Genomic DNA, 27,089 nt, shown 5'->3' on the forward strand with positions numbered 1-27,089 from the left:
CACGTCTGTTCTCTCACTTTGCCTCTCAAGTATCACCAAATTTCCCTCATATCCTCTGAGTGCTCTTTCAGAAATGATGAACTATCTGATTCTATTGTTTTTTCCATCTCAGTATTTGAAGTCACAGTTGTAGCAATAATGTCTTTCTTCCATCCAGATTTCCTCATTCACACTTCCTCTCTCAACCCCCATGTTTGCACTGATCATTGTAATGCAAAGACTCTGGCAGTCTGCAGCATAAAAAAACGCCTGCAAAGGTTTCTTCTCTCTTGCATCACAGATAGTAGGAGTTTGGCTGTTTCCTCTTTTGTAAGACTGCTATAAATTGATGCTGAAAATTTGGATCTGCTTAGAAACTTGAGCTGTCTACAGGGGTTCTTAGAATTACAGAATGGTTTAGGTTGGAAGGGACCTTAAAGGTCATCTAGTTCCAACGACCCTGCCATGGGGCTTCTGCTAGACCAGGCTGCTCTGAGCCCCATCCAGCCTGGCCTTGGAAGGGATGGGGAGAAGAGCCACTTTAGCATCTCTGAGGGGAAGAAAGGGAGTACCACTTAAACAGAGGACACTTCCCAGCACATTTTGCTCTGCTTATTTCTGTGCACCTTTTTCAGCATCTGCTTTTCTGATTGCTTTCAGGTGTCCCAGACTGGAAGGTGCCTGCACGACCAGCCCCTGCCAGCACGGTGGCACTTGTGTCGATCACTGGTCGTGGCAGCAGTGTCACTGCAAGGATGGACTGACAGGAAGGCACTGTGAAAAATGTGAGGAAGAAATCACTGTCTTTAACGTACACCCGACTGTGGCTCAGCCAAAGGCTGTTAAGAGTTTCTTTTCAGGGCCACGGGATAATGAATTTTATGAAATAATGAAAACAAGCAGCACGTTGCCTCTTAAGTAGTTTAAAAGTCCACAATGGACTGTTGTCCTTTTGTGAGCTAAAAATGGCAACAACCTGAATACATGATGTTTTCTGGACTGTAGATCACATTTCAGGTAACTTGCGCTCATTTAAAGTCCTGCTTCCCAATACCATATAATCCGTAACTAAAATAAAGGGATCCCATAGGAGGGATTTGCCTGTATGGGGAGGTAAGAGAGTGAGCGAAAACCCCTTCATGTAAACACTGAGTTCATGTGCTTATGGCTTCTCCAAACTAAAGTCCTTTTCATCAAATGGACTGTGGATTATATGCAAGAAAATATTGTAAATGTAAATGAAAACAAGGCATTTACGCTCGGGGGTGATTAACTCTCATAGGAGTAGCCCTGTAAATCAATATGGGATTGTTCAGGAGAGCAAAGTGATTTATTTCCATGTAGTTGTAGTATAATGACTGGGCTTTGTTTTTTTACGTGTCCCATTATTGTTTAGCTGATTTATATGCTTTTATTGCACCAGTTTACAAAAGAATTTAGCCATAATTTTAACAGCATTTGGTAGTCAATGCTCTGCCTTTTTTATTCACTTTTTTTTAATGCCATAACAAATAGAAAGTCATTATCTCTGCCCTGAAGAGCTTAGAGTTCAATATATCATGAAACCCCGATGCAGTAATGGAAACAGTAACATCCCTGGGAAGGAATTACAGTTCTGAGAGCCAAATTTTTTTCCCTACTCCCTCACTTGTTCCCTAGCGAGGTTTAATTTACTCTTGACTGATAGCAGCAGTAAATTACTCGCACACTCCCACTCTCAAACACACATTCTGGTGGAAGCCAAAGAATAGAGGGGCTGCAATTGCCATTCACTCCTGCTCCCCCCTGCCCTTGACCCGCTCTGAACTTGATCTCTGCTCCAAGTGGTGAGGCAGATGATGGCTGGAGCCGTGTGCTCACGCTTCCCTGTGCTTGTCCCAGATGTCACTGCTGACACGGCCTTGTCGCTGGAGGGCAAGGGGCGCCTGGACTACCACGTGAGCCCCAGCAGGAAGCGGGACGCCCTGATGAGGCTCGGGGCTCGGGGCCGGCCGGGCGTGGAGCGCCTGGAGGTGAAGTTCATGACGAGGAGCGAGAGCGGCGTTCTGCTGCACGTCCAAGAGAGCAGCAACTTCACCACCGTGAAGGTGAGGCTGCAGCTAAGGCCGGTTGGGTTTGGTTGGGCTGCCTCGTGTGCCGTGATCGAAATCGCGTTTTTCCATTACTCTTTCTGTTTCCTTTATGAAATATTAGGTCTTTAACTGAGACTAGGCGCTGCTCCAGTATCATTCATCTTCTCAACAATTCCCTTCCTATTTGCCAAGGTATCAGAAGATCTTGATGGTTTTATATCTAATCAGTTTTGTCTAGACTCCAACTAGTGACTGTTTTAAGGCGACGAGAACGGTGCTCATTGCCATGGTTATTATCATCATTACACTTTACAGAACAAATCATTCTGTTATTGGCCTTTTATCTTCTGATTTTTTGAGCCTTGAACCCAGACCCTCCTTAAGCTAGCGAAGGATTGCCAAAAAGTTTTCATTAATTCCTACCAACATGGCTCAAGCTTATCAAACTAGGAAGTGAGGGATAACTCGAATTCATGAGGTTACTCACAGACCAATGTCAATATCAAATTATTTTGGCATACATAGCTGAATTAATGCTTCAAATGCCACACTGTTTGGGGGCTTTTTGTTGTTTTTTCTTTCCTCAAAGAGCTTATTGCTGCAGAAGTTACCTTTCTCAGGAGAAAGCGATGGTTCGGTTCCTGGCGATGACTCAGTCCATTTACTCATAACTCTAAATGAGTACAGCAGTGATGTTGGCAAGCCCCTTTATTGGGTTGGTGTAAGCTCCAAGTTTCCTTGACTGCTGCAAGGCTTTCCAACTTTTTCTTCCCTGACTTTTAGAGAAATTCATACAGAAATTCACACTTTCTAAGCTTCAGCCCCGTGGATATCCTCCACCTGCCTGGTCAGAGTTACGAAGCTTTCCTGACACACCGGCTGCATTTAAGAAGCAAGTCTGCACTACTTCCCTGGCATAAGCTTTTACCACATCATTTCATAGGAAGTTTCTGCCTAGCTAGTCTTAGCAGATAAGATCTCATTATTTTTGACTTCTGGTGAGAAAAAACCTTTTTCTCCCTCCTAATAGAATTTGCTAGGTGAGCTCTCCAAGACTTATTAAAAAAAAAAAAAAAAGAGAGAGAGAGAGAGTTGCCTTTCCTGGCTAAAGCCCTGGTGCTGTGTTTATGCAAACACTCTTGTTATTGTTAATATTGGTGAAGTTATACAGTTATACAAGCAAGCAGAGGGTGTCAAGTCCCAGCCCCAGCTGTGCAGGGGAAGAGAGCAGAGGTTTGCCTAGTACCAGATGCAGAAGTCTGAGGAAGGAGAGCCGTGCCGGTTGCCAAGCAGTTCTCAGGTGATGGTAGTTGGTAAAACTGCAGTAATTTAACTGTAGCTAGTACAGTATGGCCTCTGCACTGCTCCTCATTCCCAGAGTAGGTGTCACCACGAGTATTCCCCTCAGTGGTGGCCCAAGATGCCAATGAAGCCAACCCAACAAAAGTCTCCATGTCATCTCCATGCAGTCCTGGTGCAGAAGTTGGGCTTTAGGGACCTGTCTTTACAATTCTTGTCAGTCTTCAAAACAGACAGTTTTATAACTTGATTTTTGTGTCTTTTAATATGTCTGTTATCCAGAGTATTAGCATTCAGAGAAAACCTGCCATGTGTTTTTAATATTGAACCATGCTAGGGAGAAGCTACAAGTCCTGTGGCTACTTCCATGCCTTCACATTTTCCTCTTGTAGCTAATTGGTTTTGGTGTGGCTGGGATTGGGGTAGAACTAGAGAAGTGGTAATAAATCAGACCCACTGAGATTGTGAGCAGTTGATTCACTAAATGATGGATGTAAATTCCCTGCAAAGAACCCAGGAGGGGACTTTATCATATAAAGGGGTCCTTAATCCAGGAAAGATGCAAGCGTTTCCAGGTTACATTAAATAATTGTCAAATTCAGATGGAAGATGCTTCCTCCAAAATCCACTACAACAAAGAGGGTGGGGCATTCCTTATTTCTAGAACTCTTTGTCACAGCTTCTTTTTCTACAAGTGCACGTTGCAAGTAATTCAGTTAGAGGTAATGGGATAAATACAGGGGGTTAAAGGTGAAATTGCCTGTCTTGTCCTTGTGCTTTACCTAGAAATCTCATCTGCAGTCAGATTGAATTAGCATAAATGAAGCTCTGAAATCTCTGAATTGTACGGGTAGAGGGTGTGGATTATATTTTATATTTTTAGTTATACTAGCTAAAATACTCCTGTGTGAGGGCTGGTTGGGCCCTGGCACAGGTTGCCCAAAGAAGTTGTGGCTATCCCATCCCTAGAATTGCTCAAGGTTGGGTTGGATGGGTCACTGAGCAATCTGGGATAGAGAAAATTGTCCCTGCCCAGGGCAGAGAGTTTGGTACTGGATGATCTTTAAGGTCACCTCCAGTGCAAACCATTCCATGGTTCTATGCATATATCATGTTATAGGAACTAATCAGAACATAACCCTTTTAAATAACATCCCATTCAATAGCTAGTTTTAAGACAAAACTCAATTTTTTCAGCAAATGAGACTTGGAATATTAGAAAAGTTGAATCAGCCCTGTAGTTAGAAATATGCTTGCTTTAGTGGTTCATTCTTTTCATTATATTCTTCTTGTCAGTTGCTCAGCCATTTAAATAAAACCCAGAAATCTGTGTTACTCAATGCTGTCAACTTCAGCCTTTGTTTCAAATTTAGAAACATGTTCTGCTTCAAGGCACCATTCCATATCTTTTCCTGGTTGAAGCAGCCATGGACCAGTCCTGTCTCTGGAAATTTTCTTTTCCAAATGCCCCTAGTGTGTTAATTATGGGTCTTTTAGCATTAGTCACATGCAATTTTAAAGATAGAGAAATAGGGTTAAAGAATCATGAATTATTATGGAAAATATCAGTTGCTGACAGGTAAATAATTCTACAGGTCTTTTCTAAGGTGAAATTAAAAATTTTGTTTCTGTGCTCAGTCCTCCCTTAAGTTTGGAGGGTATTGTCTGGCATGGTGTATTCCTTTCTGTTTGCATAAAAACTAAAGTACAAGGCAGTATTTTTATGGGGCATAAGACAGAATAAGACATAACAAACCAATACAGGTTGCAGACATAAATATATGTATATATTCAGCTCAGTCAAGCTTTTTATAAGTTATTCTGAGAAATGGTGTTTAATATGTTTCAATAGCCTGTGGGCTGCATTTGTAACTGTGGGGTTTTCCTTGGGCTGTGTGATAGTTTTAACACATGCCACTTGTGTTTTATCAGTAACAAAAGCATCCTGTCTGCGAGGGGAGTTTTATCAAGCAATACAGTTTCAAATAGTCTAAATTGCTGCCTTTGAAAATGAAGTGGATGCACATATTAACCGTTGTTGTATCCTCTATCCAAGTGGAATACGTGCTAGATGCATTCATTGAGGCAGCTGCCAAGACATGAGCGTGGTCTTACAGCCTTATTAAAGCTGGAGTGTCTGAACAAAGTCCTCAGCTTGCATCACCGGAGAAGCAAATCCAGAACATTTAACAGTTTCTGGAAAGGAGAGCAGCATTCTTGTAGCCAGTGTGTCACCTCACAGTTCTTCCCAGGTGAACCTTATTTTTCCTGGAACAAAGGATGCAAGGCTTTGAGAGCTTCCAGCAAACCTGGGGCTGTGACCTTTCCTGGACTCTGCCTGCGCACGTCCCGCACGCTCAGGGTACGGATCTCCGCCTGACCGAGCTGCAGTGGGGAGTGCAGGATGGAGAGCAGTTGTTCCATTTAATGTGTGTGACCAAACATGCAGGGACACGTGTGACCAAACATGCAGAGCACCAGAGGAAACTTGCAGCAAGTCCCAGAGCCATCCTCCATGAGTTTGCACAGCTCTGTACGCCCTTAGGAGGTCAGCCAGCATACCCAAATTTATGCAATATTTGAGAAACTGGCAGGGTTGGATGTTGGGGATTCTTTTTAAGCTCCTACATCTGAAGTGCAGAATTTGCACTGATCTCATTTTGGGATCATAATAAGAGGTTTGAAATCCCACATCTCATGATTCAGTAGAATTGTGAGGCATCAATCTTAAGAGAAAAAGCCATAATATTCTTCCTTTTTTCCCTGGCTGTTCACAAGTTTTAAAGCAGTTCGCTCAAAAAAGTACTGTTTGAAAATTCTCACAAAATCACACACTTTGCAACTCTTCAGAAAGTTTTCTGAAATACCACAAAAGTTTCCTGCAAAATACCAATTAGCAGAACAAGCAGATATGAAATGGGGCTCTTGCTCAAGCCCTGCCATGCCTTATGCATTCCTGCTGTGTTGTAATAAAAACTGGATGCAATTTTCTTGGGCGAGGACAACATCTGTTCACTCTGCTAAGCATTTTCCACACTTGCCTTGAAGAAGGAGGAAGAATTATTCTTTCTCTGGTTAAAATGAGTTGTCATGTGCATGACCTATAGCTGGCTGCTCAGTAGGATTAGCCAGGGGTTGAATGGGTGGCAGCTCTAAGATGCAAATTTTCTGCCGAAGTTTCTACTATGTGATGTATTTAGTTCTGGCCCAATTTTTCGTGCTAAATAATTAATGCCTTTTTAGTACAAAGCAATTATTTGGGGAAAAATATGCCCACCCCAGCTTTCTGTTAGACCAAAGCCACGTGTTACTGTAGCTGTACTGAGCAGGCATCACACTGGTTACATGTGTGTAGGAGTTATGTGACACCATGTTAAAATTAGGTGTCCTGTGTTCTTCTGAGCAGATAAAAGGTGGGAAGGTGCACTACATATCTGATGCTGGAGTTGCTGGGAAAGTGGAAAGGAACATCCCTGAGGTGTATGCTGCAGATGGCCAGTGGCACTCGGTCCTCCTGGAGAAGAACGGCTCTGCCACCATCCTGTCGGTGGACAGGACCCACAGCAGGGACATTCTCCATGCCACCCAAGACTTCGGTGGGCTCAACGTCCTCACCATTTCTCTGGGAGGAATTCCATCCAGCCAACCTTTCAAGAGCACAGCTGCAGGTAATTTTTTTTTTTTCCCCCCTAAGTATTATAATTCTTTTTCAATAATTAGTGTACGTCCATCCTTTGCCAGAAAAAATGCAAATTGAATGAGTAAGGATTACAGACTTTGTTCCTTTAGTACACACTGCAGGTTTCTTGTTTCCAAAAGCAGACACTCCATCTGCAGGGCTTTTTTGAGACAGGAGAGTTGCTTGTCTGTACATCAATTACTATATTTTAGTTACCTCTATGGAGAAGAAAGGATGTATTCTTTACCTGAGTTATAACCTGGAAAATCAAGGCAAATCTTTCATTTGGGCCAAAATGCCAAACAAAAGCTTTGTAGGGATTTGGTAAGTACTGCAGGATTTACCCTGTGACTTATATGATTAAAATATTTTCTGCAACTCCAAGGTCCTGCTGCTTTATCCTGCTGTCAAATGAAGAATAGGATTTATTTCTGAGCAAGGACAATAAGGAAACACCCTCTGACTGATGTCTAGCTGTTAAGGAGCAAATCAGTCTCCCTTAAGAGTTAAAGTAACTGTCTCAAACCCTGGCAAAAGAAGTAGATAACACATATTTGATATCATTTCCCAAGTGCTAGGTAAAGATGGAAGTGATTTTTAGCTGCAAAACGTGAGATTCTCCAGACAATACAGATGTATTTTTCACATATTTCTATATTGAAAAATCTTCCTGGCTTCATGAATTGTGACCAGATAAAGTATTTTTGAGTGGAGTAAATTCACACTTTACACTTGTGTATTATGAAAATGTATGAAATGTGGTACAAAAGCTTGTGGATGCTGTGCTGACCTTTACCCTTTTTACATGTATGTTTTATGAGCAGCATGTGCATGGAAAAAGCAGAGGCTTTAGGAAAGCAGAACAAGGAAAACTGAGGACACTAACCTCTCACCACTGCCCAATGCTGTGGCAGACAAATTAGGAATGTCTGGCTTCCATTAAGCAGACACACAGTCCAAAATCCCTTATTCATATGATTTTATTTTATTTTAATATTGGATTACATTGGGTACGACATACCAGGGATTTACAAGGCTCTGGTATAAAACTCTGCATGAACTCAGAGTCTAAAATATCTGCAGTGCTGCTAAAGGCAGACAGGGCACGAGGTGACAGGGCTGTGAAGTTGCTGTGTCCAATAACAATTCCAAATCCAGGTAGATGTGACAAATTGTTTATCACATCACTACTATAAGGAACCACCATGCAAGCAGCAAAGTGATTGTCACTTTTGCTTGGGCTCCCAACTGAACCTAAATCTTCAATCCTGAGGATTCTAAGCCTTTAATAGCATCTCATAGAACTCAAGTATATTTGCTGTTTCGTGACAGAGTGGTATCCATCTCTGTGTACCATTTTGCCACAGCTCCAGGCAGAGATCACCGTAAGGTTGCACTACCTCAAAACCCTTCCAGAAAGGATTTAGTCAGGGGAGCACAGAGAATTATTACACTGGCAAAAGACTGGATATTCCTGTGACCTCACTCAACCACTGCACACAGCCTGGGGATAATTCCATATCCTGGGCTCTCACAGCACTAAAACTTGTAGGGTAGCACTGCAACCAAGGCATGGGAAGTTTGGGAAAAGGCCCCTCAAGATTCAGAGAAACAAAAGCATTGCCATGAATGTGGGGACAGAAGGCTTAGCTGAAGAACGGTAGGCAAACTCAAATAATGTTTGGTGCTAGCACAGCCAAGCTAGCTGCCCTCAGGATTCTCTGTGGGAAATGATAGGAAGTTTTAGAAATATGGGAAAATAGGGAGACAAAAGCACTTTGGTATATTGAATATACTGAAATACATTAAATATACTGAATATATTGAATATACTGTATTTCAGTCATTAGACATTGTATTTATTCAAACTCAATTTAAAGACATTAGGGGCTGTTAGAATAGCTGTTTCCCTTATGGTAACCACGTCAATTCTTGGCTTATTTAGTGAACAGTGGAGTATGTACTGAGTATGTACAGTGAGTATGTACTGCACTGTTACAGTGCACACTCAACCTTCAGCTTCCAACAGCTCTGTCCCTTTTTTCCCCCTCTCTCAGGCTTCAGCGGTTGCATTTCCTACATCAAGTACGGTGGGGAGAGCCTTCCCTTCTCCGGCAAGCACAGCCTGGCCACGCTCTCCAAAACGGACCCCTCGGTGAAGATGGGCTGCCGCGGCCCCGACGTGTGCGCCAGCAATCCCTGCTGGGGCGAGCTGATGTGCATCAACCGCTGGTTCGCCTACCAGTGCGTGCCGCCGGGCGCCTGCGCCTCCAGCCCCTGCCTCAACGGGGGCAGCTGCGAGCCCGGGCCCCACGCCGGCTTCACCTGCAGCTGCCCCGAGGCGTACGCGGGACGGACGTGCGAGACCGTGGTGGCCTGCTTGGGGGTCCTGTGTGCCCCCGGCCACGAGTGTAGGGCGGGCGTCAACGGTGGCCACGTGTGCCTGCCGTCCCCGCACCCCGCCGAGCTGTCCCTGCCGCTCTGGGCCGTGCCGGCCATCGTGGGCAGCTGCGCCACGGTCCTGGCGCTGCTGGTGCTCAGCCTCATCCTCTGCAACCAGTGCCGAGGGAAGAAGTCAAAGGGGCCGAAGGAGGAGAAGAAAACAAAGCAGAAGAAGAAAAAAGGGAGCGAGAACGTGGCGTTCGATGATCCTGACAACATCCCGCCCTACGGTGATGACATGACCGTCAGGAAGCAGCCCGAAGGGAACCCAAAACCCGACATCATCGAAAGGGAAAACCCTTACCTCATCTACGACGAGACGGACATCCCGCACGCCACGGAGACCATCCCCAGCGCCCCGCTGGCGTCCCCCGAGCCCGAGATCGAGCACTACGACATCGACAACGCCAGCAGCATCGCCCCCTCCGACGCCGACATCATCCAGCACTACAAGCAGTTCCGCAGCCACACTCCCAAGTTCTCCATCCAGAGGCACAGCCCGCTGGGCTTCGCCCGGCAGTCCCCCATGCCCCTGGGAGCCAGCAGCCTGACCTACCAGCCCGCCTACGGGCAGGGCTTGAGGACGACGTCCCTGAGCCACTCGGCGTGCCCCACTCCCAACCCCCTGTCTCGGCACAGCCCCGCTCCCTTCTCCAAATCCTCGACGTTCTACAGGCACAGCCCAGCCAGGGAGCTGCACCTCGCCATCAGGGAAGGGAGCCCGCTGGAGATGCACGGCGACGTCTGCCAGCCCGGCATCTTCAACTACGCCGCTCGGCTGGGGAGGAGAAGCAAGAGCCCACAGACCATGGCGGGCCACAGCTCCCGCCCGGGAAGCCGCCTGAAGCAGCCCATCGGGCAGATCCCTCTGGAGACGTCTCCCCCGGTGGGGCTGTCCATCGAAGAGGTGGAGAGACTGAACACCCCTCGCCCCAGGAACCCCAGCATCTGCAGCGCCGACCACGGCCGCTCCTCTTCCGAGGAGGACTGCAGGAGGCCTCTGTCCCGGACCAGGAACCCGGCCGACGGCATTCCCGCGCCCGAGTCCTCCTCCGACAGCGACTCGCACGAGTCCTTCACCTGCTCCGAGATGGAGTACGACCGCGATAAGCCCGTGGCCTACACCTCCAGGATGCCCAAGTTGTCCCAGGTGAACGAGTCGGACGCGGATGACGAGGACAACTACGGCTCCAGGCTGAAGCCGCGGCGGTACCCGGGGCGCCGCGGCGAGGGCGGGCCCGTGGGGGCGCAGGCGGCGGGCAGCGCGCCCGGGGAGAGCTCCCTGCCCGGGAAGCTGGGCCAGCAGGCGGGAAGCTTCAACTGGGACAACCTCTTGAACTGGGGCCCGGGCTTTGGGCATTATGTGGATGTTTTCAAAGATTTGGCATCGCTTCCTGAAAAAACAGCAGCAGCAGCAGCGAGTGAAGACAGCAAAGGTGGTACAGCCAAGGCTGTTTCCAAGGAGGGGGAAGCAGAACAGTATGTATAGGCTTTGTCTCCTGGTACTGCCACAGTGCAAAGCCACGGGGACTGCTCAAACCATTATATGGTTGTAGAAAAGCCAAGGTCAGCATCTGATCCCCAGGCCAGTCTGGTTGGAGGAGACTTTAAAAATAATAACCATTATGCTGCTGAAAGAGACTTGAGACATTTTTAATTTAATTACGCTTGGATGAATTTATTTCTCCTGCATGCATTGTATTTGCAAACCAGATATTCGGCATGCAGCCTTTGGAAAGGGTTTTCCTATTTACCATTGTTTGGTTCGTGGTTCTTAAATTAATAATGCTTTGTTCTGAAAATGAACTAATTTTTTGTTTCAATTGTGAAGGATGTGCATATTGTCTCCAGCTACTAACATGTTTTACGATGCAAGAGTACTGAGGATTCCATTTTCCTTAAGAAGTGCATGGAAGTAAGATGGTGAATGAAGGAATTACAGTAGTGAGGTGTCTCAGAAAATGTAGTTACCATATCCTGCAGTTGCTCACATGTGACTTTATGGAATAAATCAGCTTGAATAATTGCTGGCAACAGTGCTTGCTGTAAGTCTTATTCCATACAAGAGGTGCTAGAAGCAGCTCAAGCCAGTCAGCACTTTAGGAGTTGTTTTTTTTTTTCTCCTTTTCAGTTTGTTTATTTGTTCATTTCAGGTTTCTTTCTTCTTTTTTTTTTTTTTTGTTTGCTTTGTTTTGTTTGTTTGCTTGTTTGTTTTTCTTTTTTTTTTTTTTTTTTTTTTGGACAAAGTTGTGTGAGAGCTTCTGAATCTCTATGAAATGTTTTTGGGGATGCTTACTTAATCCTGGTCCCTTCCTGCCCCCTCTCAGTGATTCCTGATGGTCATTTGTCAGCCCAGCCCAGCCCCCTGGCTCACAGCAGCGAGGGACAAACCTGTCCATTCCCACATCTCTTGGCCTCCCAGCTCGGCTGTGCTGCTGCTGCAGCCTCTGCTTCTCCCCTGATCACATTTTCCCACCTGTACCATGGAAAGGTAGGAAGAACACTTGGTTCCCTGCCTCACAGGGGTGTTGGGAGGGCTAATTAGTTAACTCTTCTGAAGTGCTTCGACGTTATAAAGCACTATAATAAGTATTATCATAATTATTATTAAAGCACTGCCTAGCCTCTGTGACCTTGGAGTGGCATTTTCTGCATTCTATGATTTTCTCCGGTGGAAACTTTGAAGAATTATTTATTGTATAGAAAATTACTGCACTCTAGCATTTTGGAGCAGATATGAGGGAAAACTACTTGTAGATTCATAAATGTAGCTTACCAGTTGCCCCCAGTTCCCTGAAGTTGTAGGTGAAATAGAATCTCACAAAGTCCTTACATCTTCATGCAAATCTGATGAACCTGTTGTACTGTGTAAAAACTTCAATTTTTTTTTTTTTTTTTTACCTAAGCTGTGTTTTTATATCAATATTTTCCTATGCTGAATAGTTTTCTTACTTTCAGGGAAGGTAAGAAAAATACTTTTTTTACATTTGTTACTTATGTAACATCCATATTTTTCACATTTTGATAAAATTGTAACATACTGTATGCTTTCTACCTGTAAATGCCAATAATAGAATTAAAATATTTATTTAAAATCTTTAGTGTGTGTTATTGGACACCTTTTGTCTTTTCTCTCTAATTTCCACTCCTTGATCTTCACTTTTGGGGTTTAAGTTATAAGGTTTTTAAGCTACATAAACTTTTTAATCAGAAAACAGGTTTTAAGAAGCAAGTACGTATCTCAGGAAGGAGAAGAGTATCATGAGGTTGTTGAGCATAAGATAATGTCAAAGAGTACCAAATCTACTTTCATATTTCTAATAAAACAATAAAAGCTGTATTTTAGTCCATAGAGTTTTATTAGCAGCAATGGTTTTGTATTTGTTAACCACGATTTCCACCTCTGCTCCAAGCTGGAGCTTTCCAGTACACAGACAGTGAGGAGTGTGAGAACAAGGTCTTTCTGTCAAAAAACAGCAGTTGAACAATAAATATCTGCATTCTTTTATACTTACAAAGGGATAAATCAGACTTGGACAACTTCTTGGAGGAGGCAGAGAGTGAAAAAGTTAAGGCTGCAGGCAAGAGGTGAGTTCTGAGGTTAGACTTTGAATTTGTGGTAAGTGTAAAGAACTTAGAAAAAGGACAACAATTCAAGGGGGGGGAGGCAGTTTATGTATATCTTGTTTGGTTTAGAGTTCATTTTGTCTCAAAACTGGCAATTAGGAACCAGCTCTTTTTGGATAAAAGTGCTCCCAACTTCACCATGCCCCACAAAAGTGAGAAGGTCATGGGCCAAAGTAGCCCATAGTGGTATTTAAGTAGTTTCATCTGAAATAACATGAGTTCCACAAGTGATTTCAGAGTTTGAGGAGCTGCTGTAATTAAACATCTGCTAAAAAGCTGTATGTTTAGTTTGAATATTATCCTCTAATACAAATTGTACCACATCCAAGCGGTGATTTTAATAACACATGAAAACTTTAGCAAATGAAAGCTTTTAAATGTAACACCAAACATATTGAGGGCAGTGTTATGCCTGTTAAGCATTCTGAATTTATCAAAAAGTTTTGCTAAAGGGGAATAATTTGCAGAGTGAACTTACAGAAAATGCATGTCATAACTTTAGCACAGTCTACAATTTATCGAGGGGAGGGTGTTCCTCTAAATTTTGACACTTTATGGCAGACAAATGTATATTTTACTGGTTTCCTTGTTTCTGAAAGGCATAGAGATGTTTTTGACACTTAAACATACGATCCATTCCTGCCCTTTTTTTATAATTCTTTCATGATGAGGATCAGCAAAGGGTTCCAAGTGAATCATGTGGAGCAATCATCCAAAGTTACCAGTTGTGAGGGAGTGAGCTGCATAATTCCCCTGGTTCATCATCACAACTACACGGTCCTGTTTCAAGATCTGGGACATATTATAAGTCATAAATATGTGGAAAGAAAAACAGTCTGCGCCGCTCGCTGCGGTGCACAGGAGCCTCCACACACATCTCATGTCAGCAATTTGTCTCTGACCTGTCTTTCTGCTGGTGGAGTGCTTGAATTGTCTTTGCCAGCTCAGGTGGTGATGTTTTCTCCTGATGATGTTACTAATTAAATGAAAATGGACAGAGAAATGGCAGATTTACCTGGTTTAGAGAATGGAAAGGAAAATATGAAAAGGAAAATATAAGAATACTGTGATTTGTGGTGGATGAATAAATGAATAAAAGGAGTGATATCTAGATTTATCCGATCCAAGACTTTTCAGTATTTTTCATCAAAGTTTTGTGACTTGAAAACCACAAAATTAAAAGTAAAGCGCCTTACATTGAAAAGTAATGTGAAGTCCCACGTTTTGGTGGAAACATCCCCCATCCAGGATCAGACTGTGAGTCTGTGCTGCAGACCACAACCTGTGTCAGGGAGTATCGGTTAGCAGTGCAAAATCCAGCTGGAGCCACATTACTCCAGTCTGGGAATGAGAAGGCTTGGGGCTGGAAGGGGGTGCAGGACCTCACTGATGTCTTCAAAAGCAGGAGATGGAGCCAGCCAAAGGACTCGAGCTGCCAGTGTTCATAAGGTAAATTAGATGTGGTGGAAGCTCTATGAGAGTACTCTGTGTTTTTATTGTAGGCTGTGTTTTTGGAGCAGAAAATTCAAGCAATAGCATTATTCTTCAGTGTTAGAATGTGCAAATGGTATTTTCTTAACTGGATTCTGGAAGAGACTTGTAGTTATGGATCCTTTGAAATTGGGAAGGACAATTAGGAGAAGATGATGATGAAGAGAGTAAGTTGCTATTTTATATAAGTAGGATGTAGGGAAGAAAGTGAAAATGTTGATCTCTCTGCTTTATCATCCTAGCATTTTACTTTTCACCATTTTTATCCTTTTCTATGACCATCTGTGTATTAATTCCAGCATCCTTTCCTCTGCTCTGTGAATTAGTGCTTTGTTCATCCCAATGTGCTCACTTTGGTTTTCTGTAAAGAGCACTTAATGAGGATGACTGACAGCTTGTGTTTAGGTTATCAATACCACAGCCTGTCTTTTTAAAACATTTAGATATTTGGCCTTTCCTACATTTTACATGAACCTCACCTTCTATTCAGCCATCTTATAAGAGCTTTTTTCCTGCAGTAAAATATGGTTGGATTCTTAGTATTTTTTACAGCCTTTTCCCAGTGGCTTTCAGGTTTCATCATCCTGTATTGAGAGGATCAGCAGTGAATAGAATCTTTCTAAGTTGCATTTTGAGTTTAAAATCACCTTTGTCTCTGGACTTCTCCAAGTAAATCCTCAAGAGACTCGCTCTTCACTTTTAGGGCCGTGTGTATTTCAGAGGTGGCTTCCACCAAGCCCATTTTCTGATGAGAACCCTCAAAGGGAAGACCCTGCATGGTGCCCTGAGGCAAATGGCAGCATTCCATTGGCATCCATAGGGATTGCACTGTGCCTGCTTGGAGCTTGGTTTCATCCTCATCTTCCTCAATCCTCCAGTGCGGGGCAAAATGAGGATCCAGCAAGGTGCTGCTTTCCTTCCTCCCTTACAGCTGGCAAGAGATGGAGAATGAGTGGAAATGGCTCCTCCTAACCTCTGGGAAACTTTACATCCTCTCTGAAGGAGCATTTTCAGGGAGACCAAACAGTGTCAGCTGGAAGAAAATAAGGATGAAAGCCCCACGTCAGAAAATTTGTGTCAGTCAGGACAAATCAACAGCAAAGGGGTTAAAAACGTTTCAGTCTTTCTAGAGTGAGCCCCAAGGATGATGTGTGGTGTCTTGGATAACTCATGTGTGGTGTCATCAGCCGGGAGAACAAAGTGGAGCAGACATTGGAACAGGCTTTTGAGGGAAGTGGTGGAATCATCACCCCTGGAAGTGTTCACACAAGGATGTGTCACTCGGGGAGGTGCTTTAGTGGTGGACTTGGCAGTGCTGGGTTAATTCTTGGGCTCTGTGACCTTGGAAGTCTTTTCCAGGCTGAGTGATTCTGAGTCACGTATGTGTGGCAGCACACACCTGTGGATGTTCATTCCACGTGGCAATTAATGCCCTGCAAATTCCCTGCCAGGACTCCAGGTTTGGAAAACAGATCAGCACCCTGCCTCTCCCCAGCCACAAAAACCCAAGCCACTGTTCCCTGTGACTCCGTGCGTTCCCCTAAAGCCCTGTGATTCTTTATGCCCCCCATCAGACAGGGAGCAGGGAAAATAAACTGGTCCCTGTCTTCCCATTTGTTGGTTTATTTCCCCTGAGCCTTTTAAAAGCTAGAGTCTGATTTAGTAATTAGTGTTTCTCCTTGCATATCTTGTGCAATTAGCTAGAACAGCAAATTAGGGAATAAGAGATAAACATTAATATAGAAAACAAACGTTAATACAGAAGAACATAGGGGATGAGGAATGGATATTGATGAATCACTCAAAAGGCACATTTTGGTGCAATAATCTAGAATCCTTACAAATAAGCATTGTAATTTCCTTTAAAACACAAGTCTCGTTCAATAATGCAAGTCTTTATTAAAACAATTTGTTAAACCTTGGCAAAGAAACTGTGTGACAGCATCATTTTACAAGAATTCCTTGTAGTTCGTAGAAAGCTAAGGGAGAGCTGGAATGGTTTGTCTCTCTTAAAAACAACTGATGTTAAGCATATTAAAAAGGAAAATGAATCATGTTTTATATGTATATTTGTTTTTACACCTGTAGAATTTATCACAATCATCAGAACCGGCTGGACTTTGCAGAGCTGCGTAGCCCCCTGTGGCAGGGAATGCCTTTGCTGTGATGGTGACACCTCCCTGCTTTGCAGGAGGGGCTGTAATCAACGTGACATGTTATTCTGAGCTCCTGCCAGAGGCAGCCTGCTAGTTTTGAGAAAGAGCAGCAAGTTCTGATAAAGAAAACCCACCCTCAGCCTTGGAATGCTTGGACCATGCTGGTGTCCCAAGGCAGCCACGGCTTTTGATATTGCCAGGACAACATTCCTAACTGCCTAAATGCTCTTTTACAAGGGAGAAAATGCTTTTGTGAGGGGAAGTTGATTGGTATTTCAGTCTGAGCCCGTTACTGCCACCAAGAAAGAGGGCAGGCAAAAGCTTTAGTTTAGGGGGGGCTTTAAAAATCACCCAGTTCCAACCCCCCTGCCATGGGCAAGGACACTTTCCAGTAGACCAGGCTGCTTCTAGCCCCATCCAACCTGGCTTCCAGGGTTGGAACATCCACAACCCCTTTATGGTTTCATCTAACTCCTGTTGTTGTTTGGAATCTGTATAGTTTCAGATATATATGGTTTGGAGTCTATATAGGCAAAATAGGCTGGAAACTAAGGGGACTTTTTTGGGATTTAATCAAAGCTGAAAGCACTCAAAGGTAACAGCATGTAAGAATGCAATCCTTTGAAAGCCAAAAAATTAGTGTATCTAATCTACTGGAGCACCCCAACATTTCAGCAATTGTTTTATGGGATTGCATTGAACTCTGGCTTTCCAGAAATGCCACGGAAAATCCAAATAACCAGACTATTTTATCCATGTCAAATACACTTTTATTAGAATTACCCACAGAGTCTCCAGTGCCCTGGCTGCATTTACAGCACCATCCAATCACTCAAAGCACGAGCAGGAGAGAGATCCTGATGGAACAAATAGGTCCCTGAGGATGACAATTGCTCTCTAAGGCTCCTGAGGGAGGTCATTCCTGGAAAGTACCAATGATGCTTGAAACTTGTAGCTTCAGGTTTATTAGGAAATTCATTCCAGCTGGGGCAAATCATGCCCTAGCTATGGGTGTCACTTGGAGCTTTTCTACTGTTATGTTTAGGGATTTGATCAATTTTTTTCTCCAAAGTAGTTTGCAGCTTGAGTTGAGTGAAAGAGGTGAGAAATATTGTTGTTACTTCAACAGAACTGATTTTTGATTGAAGTTTTTAATTACAGTGAGGTAGCAGTTTATTATTATGAGAGATATTGTATTAAATTGTGTTCCTTTTGACCCTTTTCTTGCTGCTACCAGAAATTCTGTTGTTGTTTGTTGTTCTGTATCCCATTTGGCTTTCTCAGGGTTGGTTTTATCCACCTGTTCTTAGCATTAAAACCAAGGGCAGCTTTTTAAGACTGCAAATACCATCCCCCTGAAACTTTTCAGTGCTTTCTGTGGCAAAGGGGGCCCTTCTTTTCCATTGATTTGAGTGCACTCACTGAATAATTGCATCTGACAAGCTTCTGAAGCTTTGTCAAAGTTTCCTCTGCCTTCTCATTTTGGTTGCTTCTGTTTTGACTTTAGGATGTCCCTGGATGTTTGTCACGGGAAATGAGCTTGGCTGTTTGCTTTGCTTTAAGTGACATTCAATACCCTGAAGAGAGAAGTGGAGTATGACAGGTCTGCAATTGGGTCAATTTTTCTTTTTCCATCCATGAAATAGCCAGGCATGTACATATCCAACTGTTCTGCTCATGCAGTACACCATGTCCTGGATTTTTAATAGGGTTTCTCTGTAGCAAACGTTTTCAAATGGTTTTTGGTGGGTTTTTTTTTTTTTTTTTTTTACACTTACAAATGGATCTTGTAGAGCACTGAGGGTTTTTAATCTGGAAAATGTCAGTGACAAGAGAAAAGCTGTGGTATGACAACTAAGAGAACCTTTTCCAACTTGTCTGATCAGCACTTCCCTGCCCTTTGGCAGGAGACATTCACTTGGTGGAAAACAAATCTGCAGACTTTATAGTGCCTGCAAAACAAAGGCAATGGGCAGAACTGTGGGGTTCCTCAGCTACAAGCAACAGGTTGTGAAGCTAAAATCTGCCCTTGATAAATGGTTTAAATAGGATTAAATAGTGCAGATTCCTGGGTCTAACTACTCCCTCATGGTGCTCTTTGCTCTGAAGGGTTTTAAAGTCCTGGTGCAACACTCTTTTTGCTGAAAGCAGGGGCACTTGGCTGGCTTGTAGCAGCTGAGGAGCTGGCTCTCTGTGCTTAGTTAAGAACAGCAGCACAGCTCCCCAGACATCTGTGAGAAGTTGCAGTAGGGGAAATATGCATTAGTAGGAAAAATTGTTCCCTGTGAGGGTGGTGAGGCCCTGGCACAGGGTGCCCAGAGCAGCTGTGGCTGCCCCAGCCCTAGAAGTGTCCAAGGCCAGGTTGGATGGGGCTCTGAGCAGACTGGGATAGGGGAAGATGTCCCTGCCCATGGCAGGGAGGTTGGAATGAGATGGGCTTCAAGGCCCCTTCCAACCCAAACTCTCCTGTGATTCTGTGATTCTATTCTACCTGCTCTCTTCTACCTAAAAATAGAAATGACTTCTCTAAAAAGAATTACACCACTTCTACATCTTTGACTTCAAAAGATGGCATGTGGGACATCAAGGGATGAGACAAACTGAGTTTTGGTCAGCTGTGGCCTGATACCCAGCTCGTGTGATATCAGCTGATAACACTTCTGTGGCACCACTGGATTGCCTCCTCAGCTGCCTGAGTACAGGGAAGAGATTAATCCTCCCCCACTGCCCCCAGCCCTGCTTTGTATGTCAGACACCTACAGCTGTAGGACATCTGCTGAGACAGAAGATCCTACATAAATAAGATGTTAATGTAAAAAATGTTATTTACATTACCTAACATGAGAACTGCTAGGGAAGTGTCCAAGAGCCTGTGTATCTTTCCTGTGACGGCTGGATGGAGATTCCTAAACAAAAAGCAGCAGGCAACCCAATGTTTTCAAGGGGTCCTTTACCTTTTCCTAAACTCTTAAGGGTTCTGTGAACAAAACTTTTAAGGTTCCTTCAAAGTGGCCCTTTATGGTCCTAACTGCTCTATTGTGCTTTACTTTCTTTTGGTTCTAGTGGGCTCTTTCTTCTGCTTTTTGAGGATTAAGCAGTGATGGGGAGGGTGACTTGCAGATGACCTCCCATACTGACATAACACACATGGAGGAGAAAAATCCCTGCCCACCTTGGAGAAAGCACCAGGGTGCAGCTTCCAGCGTGAGCCTTTCCTTGTGCTTCCCTTTCTCCCAGGACAGATTTCCTGCCAAGATAGTCAACCATCCACAGATCTCCCCTGTCTCACCTTTTTACTTCATCCTGGGGTCCCTTTTCCCTGGTTCTGCTGATGTCACGTGCAGACATGAGTGACACACAAGGATTTGCCCGTGGATGATGGTAAGTTTTGTTCTGGAGCAAGCAGCCCCCGGGTTTGCCAGGCCCCAGTGCCGGCGGGGCAAGCGCAGGCAGCGGGGGAAACGCGCCGTGTCAGCAGGAGAGTGGGAACCAGTGAAACCAACAAATTGTTTGTGGTTGGATGTTTGCTTCATGACTCTTTTGTCACTCAGCCGCCCTTCTCTTCACCATGATTTTTTTTTTTTTGTTCCTGCTGAACTGCTCTGACATATTTTCCACTCCATACATCACTGAGGATTGCTGCCCTGGGAGCGGCTGCGGTGGGACAAATTCCTTCCTCTTTATTCCTGATTGCTGGTATTCCTAGTGAGGAAATGGCCCTTCAGAGATGACTGGGTGCTCCTGGGACTCAGGGATCACCTTGCAGCTCTTCAGCTGGCCATGTTCAGCTAGCACTCCAAACCTACTTGCTCACCAAGGAATAAAGGTAATACTATTAAAGACAATAGAAATACAATTAACAGGAGTAATAATAAAGGTTATGAGCACAAGCCAAGTTGTGAGGGGTCCTGCTGCTGAGGATCTGGTAAGGCCATGCTGAGTTTTGAGGATGTTCTGGTTATTTCCCAACTAAGTTGATCCCACATGTTCAGAACTTCCCAGAGGCAGTCAGGTGTTTGAGGTTATCCCTGCCATTTTCAGCCTGGCTGTCTAGAGCCTCTCTGATGCTTTGGAGCCAGTGCAGGACTGCTGGGTTTGCAGCCCACTTGGAGCTGATTTACATCACTGCATCCCCATTTCCCAGCTGGCTTCCCAGGAGCAAATCAAGCAGGAGAGAATCAAACCTGGCTTCTTGTACGACCCTGGGTGTTTGGGGGAGCTCACAGGGCTCCTCGTTCCCAGACCCAGCCTGCCCAGAGCCAGGTGGGTGCTCAGAGCAGTGTGAGGGGTGCCAGGCTGGTGGGAAGAGGCAGGCTGCAGAAGTGGGAGAGCCACAGCACTGCAGGGACGCTGCTGCTGGGTGGGACCAGAGCAGAGCAAGGAGAGGAATCCAGCAGAGGTGAGGCTGCTGCATGATGAGGCTGAAACTGCCTGGTGGGCACGGAGATGCACACACACTCAGACTCCATGGGGATCTCCTCCAGTACAAGGTACCACACGATGTTCCTGAAGTCATGAGTTGTCTGCTGTCCCAAAAATGGTGTCTGTGGAAGGGCTTCCAGCACTGGGAGTGACAGCTCCTTGTCCTGGGATGCTTTAAGGAGCACGTGTTTATGGCACTTGCTGATCCTGGGCTGAGTGTTTCCACCAGGCCTGTGCTGGAAGACACACCACGCTTAGCAAATGTCTCTTTTGGACTCTCAGCCCTGCAGAACAGGCTAATGGGTGTCCTGGAGTGCTGCTTTTCATTTGGTGCTGTTCCTCCATAAGCAGCTGCAATAAAAAGAGCTCAGTCAAACACTGTGCTCCAGGTTTGTGTGCATGAAAAACAACATGCACGTGCAAAACAGGCAGAGGAGAACTTGCATTTTGTTTTCTTAAAAAAATCCAGATGCTGCTGCCTTTTACCTCGATGGAAATTCAGATTATTCCACTAACCAGCCCCTGCTTTACCAAGGTCTGCCTCTGATTATTCCACAAACCAGTGCCTGCTCTACCAGGGTGTGCTGCAGTGGCTGGGGGGCTCTGCAGTGGGTGGCAGCTCCAACCCCCCTCCCAAACCCAGGCTGCTGGGCACAGAAAACAGAGATGCATTCCCCTGACAGTGTTTACAGGTGAATAAAGGTGCTGAGACATCCTCCCTGGGATAAGAGAACCTACAAAAGTTCATAGGCTGAAGTGGAGGCACGTGAGAAGTGGTAATGGGTTAAGCAGCAGGATGCAGCTTATGGCACTGAAACTTTCCCCTCCTCAAGTTCTGCACAAAAATACTGCAGTAACCTTCATCAATATATCTAATTAGCTTTCCCCAGGGCCCGTGGGGATTTGGGGTCAAGAATAAAGAACAAAGAGAAACATATATAAAAGCTATGGTTTACACCATAATGGCCTGGTCACCCACTGACCAAAAATGCTGAAATAGCTCAGTAGATGAGTTTGTCTGATGCAGAACCACATGAAAGACCCTTTTAAGGAGTTCCCCACTGCAGACTTGCCACTCTCTTGGTTTTTTTTTTCCTCTGAGAACACCAGCTGTGGTTTTTCCTCTCCTCCTCTCCTCTCCCTCTTTAAAAAGTGCCACATTCTTGCTGAAAACTCCATTCCCAAAGCAAAGGGAATCACTAGCTCCTGACACTTAAAAAAGCTTTCTCACTTGAGTCTCATCTTAGCAATGCATCAGGAGGATATAGCAGCCTTTGCCAGAGCAAGTTTTGTCCAGAAGGACTCAGGTTATGGGGTCCTTTTGGGATATCCTTCTGGTTTCTCCTCAAATTAAAGAATGATCCTCCAAATCATGGACATAAGCAGTGGTATGTGAGTAGCATTTAGGCCCATTTCTTAGTTCCACTGGGGTAATTGATCTACATCTTGTTGTTCAGTCTTTCCTGGCCTGGGACAGCTTTTCCCCTGTGTTAATATCACACTTTTTTGAGCAGTTTATGTGCTCTCTGTATGGATGATCAAATAGAGCCAGAAGCTGTAAAACCAGGAAAAACTCCAGAGAACATGCAGCACTTACCAAAGTGCTGATGGAGGGACAGCCAAACTAAAATGTGACCCTCTCAGTGCACCCCCACTTGAACCCTTTCCTCTGTCCACCTGGGTCCTGCAGAGAATCAGAGAAGGGTTTGGCTTGGAAGGGACCTTCAAGATCATCTCTTTCCCAGCCCCTGCCATGGGAAGGGATGGCATTCACCAGACCAGCTCGAGCTCCATCCAAGCTGGCCTTGGACACTTCCAGGGGTGGGGCATCCACAGCTTTGTGCATAAAGCAGAGACCTTCCATGTTTTTTTTACTGGTTATATTGTTCCTGGCTAAACTTTTTCTTCTATAAAATCAAAAAACCTAACTCAGCATCCTGTGGTTCCAGAGTTATCAAGACCTAATTACTTTAGTTTGCTTTCATAATAACAGGAAGCATTGCAGAGCATTGTCAAAGTGGCTTATTTCCATAAATACTGTTGGAAGAGTCTGCTGGCATTTACATGGGGAAGAGTTCATTGAAATAAAGATAGGCTTATTATGGATTAAGTGGGAGCAAACACTCAGCCTTAAAGCAGGAAAAAATAGCAATATTATTCTTGCTATCTGCACATTGTCTTTACAAGAAAACTCCTCTTTGTGTTGCTGGGTGGTTCTTTTATTTGGAGGGGAAGGGTTGTTTTTAATATTCCATGATAAGAAGACCCTGAAAAAATAAATAAGCTTGCTGGGACTGGGGGAAGGGGGGGCTACCCTCAGTAAACCATTGTGTTTCCAAAGCTTTCCTCTATCAACAGCCTGGCTCTGGAGTCATGACTCTGGATGTTTATTATTGTATTAGCATTGTATATATTGACAGTCTGACCAGTAAAACTCTGCCAGAGTCATTCCACAAAATGCTGGTGAGAGAAAACAGCGCTGAACCATCCAAAACAGTATTTGCTGAAGCTGTTTTTGTCTCTCGAGGAACTAGCACACTGCAGTTTGTTCAGATGGTCCCTTTCTTTCCCATTTTCCCTTGCTTTTTGTGACTTTCTCCTCTCCTATGTCCTTTTCTCTTTTTTTGTTTTTAAACCCATGTTGCATCTGTTGTCGCCGTGTCAGGTCACAGAACACCTGGTTGCATTTTTTGGGAGGGAGGGAGATAATCCAGCTAAAATCATCCCAAAGTCCCTTGCATTTCTATAGTCTTGAAATGCAAACAGAAGAGAAAAAAATCCTTTTCAGAGAGACAAACTGATATTGGCACTGAGTGAAGGGAACAACCTACTGCCCACTGAGACCTCAGTGCTTTGGAAAATCTGTGTGCAGGTTTTCTTTTTAGGCTGAGTTATCTGGATGGTGTGAGGTGGTATCCATTTCTAGATGCTTCCTAGCTGAGATCATCCCTTTCCAGGTGTCCCCTGGCTGAGATCATCCCTTTCCAGGTGTCCCCTGGCTGAGAGCACCTTGGTGCAGGGGGCAGGAGTGGTGGGGCCATGGCTGCAGAGCCACCCTGGTGCTCTCAGGGACAGAGACAGAAGCCAGCAGTGCTGGTGTATGAAATCCACCTCAGGCTTGTAGCCTCATAAGGAAAAATATGCCCCAACAGAAGGCAGTAATTGGCAGAAAATAAGGCAGAAGGAGAGCTCAGCTCGAGTCTCTGTTCTCATGAGCTCTAAATTAGTGGGACTCCATTGGCTTCATGGAGTTATTTCTGATTGAGGCTCAGATAGCTGAGCTCACAATCAGATGCAGTATTGAAACCTTTTTTTGGGCACAGTTGTGTGGCATCCTGTGAAAATAGCCTGGGAAATGCTGTGCTTTGCTGGGCTGCCTGGCAGCTCCCTGCAGCACCACCATGGTGCCCTGCCCACTAAAGAGAAGGGAAGCACTCACACATTTTGCATCACCCCAAACCCCCCTGGTTTGCTGGGTGTCACCACCAAGCACACAATGCCTTTTCCACAGAGGTGAGGAAGGTCCATCAGCAGAATTAATCTGTGCTTTGGGAGGTCTTCTAACCACCAGAAAAACTGCTCGTTCAGCTGAATGCAGTTTGCTGATGAATAAATAGTTTGTGAGGGAGGTGCTGAAGGCCAGCACTGCTGTGGTTATTTGTACTTGTTTTAGTCTATCTGCTGGGCACAAACTGCACTGCTGCTCCTGCAAGCCCTTCCTGCCATTCCTCCAAATGCCATCTTCACTCAGCAGCCAAACCTGTGCTCACAATTAATTACATTTCAAGGGACAGAGGCTCAGTTTCTCCCTACAACGTTTCTTTCACTACAGCATTTATACTGCAGAGATGCATTGACTCCTCTCAGTCAGTTCCAGCTGAACATGACCAAACATTACTGAGGTTTTGCCATTCCGTATTTTTTTGCCATTCCCTATTTTTTCTTGTTTTTTTTCTGATACCTCAGTTACACTGATTGCATTTTAATCAGAGGGAAAATCAGCAGAATCTGAGGAGGCAGAAGAACTGAAACCTGATAGAGTCAGTGTGCCACAGCAAGCCAGGCAGCTCCAAAAATCTCTCAGCTGGCAGCCAAATTTTCACAGTGTGGGCCTTGCTGGGTTTAAATCTGTCCCTCTCTAGTTCTGTCTCAGGCTCTGCTACCTCAGACATGCTCAGGAGCAGAATCTGATCAAAAAATTAAGAGTAAAACAAAAATAGAGTTACAGCAGTGGAGCTATGACTGTAATTCAAAAACCTTTAGTTATGCTACAGGTAAAATTTGTGCTGTTTTGCTCATTCAGTTTGTGCTCATTCAATGTCATCAGAACAAAACAGGTAATTTGAGGGAAATAGGAAGTGCTAAATGTTTTAAAACCAGAATACCAGAAGCTGTTATTTTATTTTGAAAATCTGCCTTTGCTAAAGAGGCAGACATTATAAAACCAAATTACTGTGCATTTACCTATGTGAACAAACACTCTGAACATGCATGGGTTTGCTTCTTGGCCATTTGCAGTTATTTAAGGTTCTGGCATTACTTGAAGTCACTTGAACTTATTGAAAATAGTTGAACTCACAGTGAGAAAAGCTGTGATTAAGTAAGGCCTGAAGCTGTTGGACCTTTCCAAGCAGAATAAGATCTTCAAAGTCCCAGGAATCCATCATGAAAGTGTAGTCCCAAACTTACCTTTTAAGGAAGTTCATGATGTTGCAGATAAGACTGGAAAGAATTCCCCAACTTTCCAGCATTTACCCATTTCTATAAACAAATGTAAACCCTAAACCTTTGACAAATGACCTGAAGGTTTACCCACTGCATGTGCAATAGCTCTGGATGCAGTGCTGAGCTCTTCTGCCCCGGAGGGGGAATTCAGAGACGCTGCGGTGATTTCACCACCCAAGTCACCCATTTTGGTGTTTTCCCTCGTATTTCTAGCCCAGTCTCCACGCACACAGCTGTGCTTCAGCTGGGACTGGAGAGGGTTTGTTTGCAGTGGCATTTTGGGCAGCCTCAGAGCTGCCTTTCCCCAGGCTCAGCTGCATGAGCTCCCTCTCAGCCTGCCCTTAGCCAGCGCGATCCAGCTGCTCCCCGTGCGCGCCCCGACCTCGTGCCGCCACATTTCTCCTCACAGAGAAAAGGCAGGCACAATTCTTCCCAAGAATATTTCTGGGGTTTCACATTCTCTGAACCTCAGGGAAAGGAAAAACAATTCTTCTCTCATTTGCTGTGCCTGTGTTGGTGCCAAAGTCGAATGCAATGTGGAGATTGTTCACCCAAGGTGATGGTGTTTTGTGCGTGTGTCGGGAGTCTCGGCTGAGAGTCACAGGGCTCTGTGCAGGTGGGCAGAGCTGAGTGCTTGGCAGATTCATTTTAGATGTAATGTAATATAGAATAATAAAGTAATTAATTAGCCATCTGATAAGAATGAGTCAGGTGCATCATTCTCTTCCCTCATTGGGGATGCCCTGCAAATTCTGTAACCCCAAGCGCATTCCCCGCTCCGCTTCTTTTCCAGAAGAGGAAAGAGGAGCCTTTTTTCTTGGCTTTGTCCATCAAAATCAGGCATGAGAAGCATCACCTGATGACTTATACCCTAAAAAGGAATGAGGAAAAAAGCAGGAAATCAGAGCTAGGGTTTGCTCTGGCTGTCCCTGGCAGAGGGGCTCTGGTGCTGGAGGGTTACAGATGGATTTGGATACCAACTCCTTTTGTCTCCAACATTACCTTAATCCTGTGCAGAGTCCCTGATTTTGAGTACCTGCTTTGCAGTAGGATCAAGGATATTGTGCAATGAGGTGTTTGGCAGCCATTTCACAAATATCAAAGTGGATTTGCTAGGAAGGCAGATGGAATTTCTGCTAATAGTGTCAAATACATTTTCAGCTGGGCACTCTTCTGAGGGGAAAAATCAAGCAACCA

The 27,089-nt window shown here is 44.7% G+C and overlaps 1 protein-coding gene across 1 annotated transcript in view; it reads left to right on the forward strand.

Annotated features, from left to right (window-relative positions):
• The window catches only part of FAT4 (FAT atypical cadherin 4), a 122,785-nt gene extending 111,280 nt beyond the window's left edge, over window positions 1–11,505 (forward strand). Inside the window, exons 14-17 of the mRNA XM_059843752.1 lie at window positions 640–764; window positions 1,861–2,066; window positions 6,757–7,018; window positions 9,087–11,505. Coding sequence (XP_059699735.1) covers window positions 640–764; window positions 1,861–2,066; window positions 6,757–7,018; window positions 9,087–10,960 — 2,467 coding nt within the window. The 3' untranslated portion in view covers window positions 10,961–11,505. The remainder of the gene's footprint in view (window positions 1–639; window positions 765–1,860; window positions 2,067–6,756; window positions 7,019–9,086) is intronic.
• Window positions 11,506–27,089: the final 15,584 nt, after the last annotated feature.

This window comes from Haemorhous mexicanus, chromosome 4 (assembly GCF_027477595.1).
Source record: "Haemorhous mexicanus isolate bHaeMex1 chromosome 4, bHaeMex1.pri, whole genome shotgun sequence".
NCBI classification, from domain to species: Eukaryota; Metazoa; Chordata; class Aves; order Passeriformes; family Fringillidae; genus Haemorhous; species Haemorhous mexicanus.